The sequence below is a fragment of the Haplochromis burtoni genome, unplaced genomic scaffold, assembly GCF_018398535.1.
Source record: "Haplochromis burtoni strain Fernald_Lab_line unplaced genomic scaffold, NCSU_Asbu1 Contig_731, whole genome shotgun sequence".
NCBI classification, from domain to species: domain Eukaryota; kingdom Metazoa; phylum Chordata; class Actinopteri; order Cichliformes; family Cichlidae; genus Haplochromis; species Haplochromis burtoni.
In genome coordinates, this window is record NW_024583092.1 from 99,553 (window position 1) to 101,588 (window position 2,036).

At 36.2% G+C, this 2,036-nt stretch overlaps 1 protein-coding gene across 1 annotated transcript in view; it reads right to left on the bottom strand.

Annotated features, from left to right (window-relative positions):
* The window catches only part of LOC102313556 (major histocompatibility complex class I-related gene protein), a 13,194-nt gene extending 11,336 nt beyond the window's left edge, over positions 1 to 1,858 (bottom strand). Inside the window, exon 1 of the mRNA XM_005950074.3 lies at positions 1,514 to 1,858. Within this exon, the coding sequence (XP_005950136.1) occupies positions 1,514 to 1,565 (52 nt within the window). The 5' untranslated portion in view covers positions 1,566 to 1,858. The remainder of the gene's footprint in view (positions 1 to 1,513) is intronic.
* Between the last annotated feature and the right edge of the window lie 178 nt (positions 1,859 to 2,036).

Sequence of the window (2,036 nt, forward strand, 5' to 3'; positions counted from 1 at the left end):
GCTCAAAGAACTGCCAATTACATCACACTTGCTTTTACATTGTTTTTCTTTCAAAACTTGATCGGCTTGGTGCTTTCTTCTGCAGGACAGGCTGGGCTCTCTGGATGGTTAGAGGTCAATCAATGATGAAGGCGGGGCAGGACGGTGGTAATTGGATGGCATCCTATTTTTGTGTACTGACACTTTAAATATGTGGTCTTTATACCTGAAATATTTTTACCATGTCATGTATTGGCATGTCATCCATGTATAAAATATCCTGTGAAAGAGGATACTCTTTCAGTTAATTCCAGACTTGCTTGTTTTAATCAGTTATTATCTTGGCATTAAATTCCTGCTTTTAACAGACGTTCTCCTGGGGGTGCAGTACATGAGTAATGGGTTATAGAGGATGAAGTCCCTTAATGCAGCAAATAATATTTTCTGTTGAAAATTTAAGAAAATGTTTAAAACTAGAGAATTTGAGATATTTTAATGAATTTAGAGTGAATGGAGCTCACCTATCAGACTGTCTCACTTTCTTAGCTACATTCCAGTAATTAATCCATTAAGACTACATTTGTTTAATTACACTTTGGATTCCAGTGTTTAAGTGATGACCAATATAGACCATCCAATCAACAAATTTAAAAAAAAAAAAAAAAAAAAAAAAAAAAAAAAAGAAAGAAAACCATGTGCATTTAATAAATAGAAGCTTTATTATCAAAAACATTAATTTGCTCATTACAAATGACTCTGGTTCATAAAAACACGGAAATCTTGGAACTCAGTGCTCAGAAGCACCAGGTAAGTGACCTGTTGAAACTGATGTGAAGTGCACTAAAACATCATCTAGTCCTGGACATGTAACCTAGGTGTTTTAAGAAACAGCTCAACACAATGTCCAAACATCAATATCGCACTTTGCATCGCTATTTCTGCAGAAATATGTTTCCTCAAAAATGTAGGAGTCCTTACTTGATTCTCCTATAGAAACTGATTCTTGTGAATCCTTGAGAAGGGGTGCATTGTCCTTTGTTTACAATCTTTTGTTATTATTTATTGAAAATCACCACAGCAGTATCTGATTTGGAATAGTTTTATGCCAGATAGTATGGCAATTCTCCAGCTGGAATTGAACCAGCAACTTTTTGTATGCTTGGCAAATGAAAACTTTTCTGGTTTTGGGTATCTTTAAACTTAATTATATTTTGTAATGATCAATGCTCTACCATGTACATATCTGTTTTTAAAGGTTCTGTGTGTTTAGATTAAGTAGTTTCTGAAGTGTCTCTTTCCGCATCTAATACACACCATCCTGAACACACAGACTTGACTAGCTGTCTAAAAGTTACTGTGCTCACAAGAGCAGTGCATTTATTTAGATCTGTTGTAAATACATTGTTAGTCTTTTTAACTAAAAATTGTTACAGTTAGATTTACCTGTCTGCTGATACATTTTAGTTGCATTTTACTAAGAATAGCATTGCCAAGTGAATGTTATATATTTTTTGATTGTGGTTCATGATCTTACCTGCAGATGCAGTGTGACAAAGGAGGAACAGGATCACTAGCTTCACCACCATGTTCAGCGTGTTAGAGTTAAACTGAAGAATTAACAAGAGTCATTTGGTTTTACAGGCTTGTTCAGTTTGAAGGGATTTCCTGGTTCAGGTTGCGTCTTCAGGTATGTTCAACTTCAACTGAAACCAAACACAACCTTAACTCTTACCCTACACTTGTCATGATAGGCTGTGTGGCAGGCAGACAGGAAAAAGCACAGAAAACGCAGGACTGGAACTCAAAACGCAGCTTTTATTGCTGGCAAAACCTCCTCATAAAATAAAACTCACAAAAATCAAAACTCAGAACAGAGGCACTGGACCATGACAAACACACAGCATGTAGAGGTTACAACACAACAAAAGCAAACACAGGGCTTAAATACACAGTGGAGTAATAAGGGAATGGAAAACAGTAGGGAGACACAGCTGGGAGAAATTAGGGCTAAGGAGACAGGGGGAAGTAAAACTGAATATAATGACATAGGACTGGGA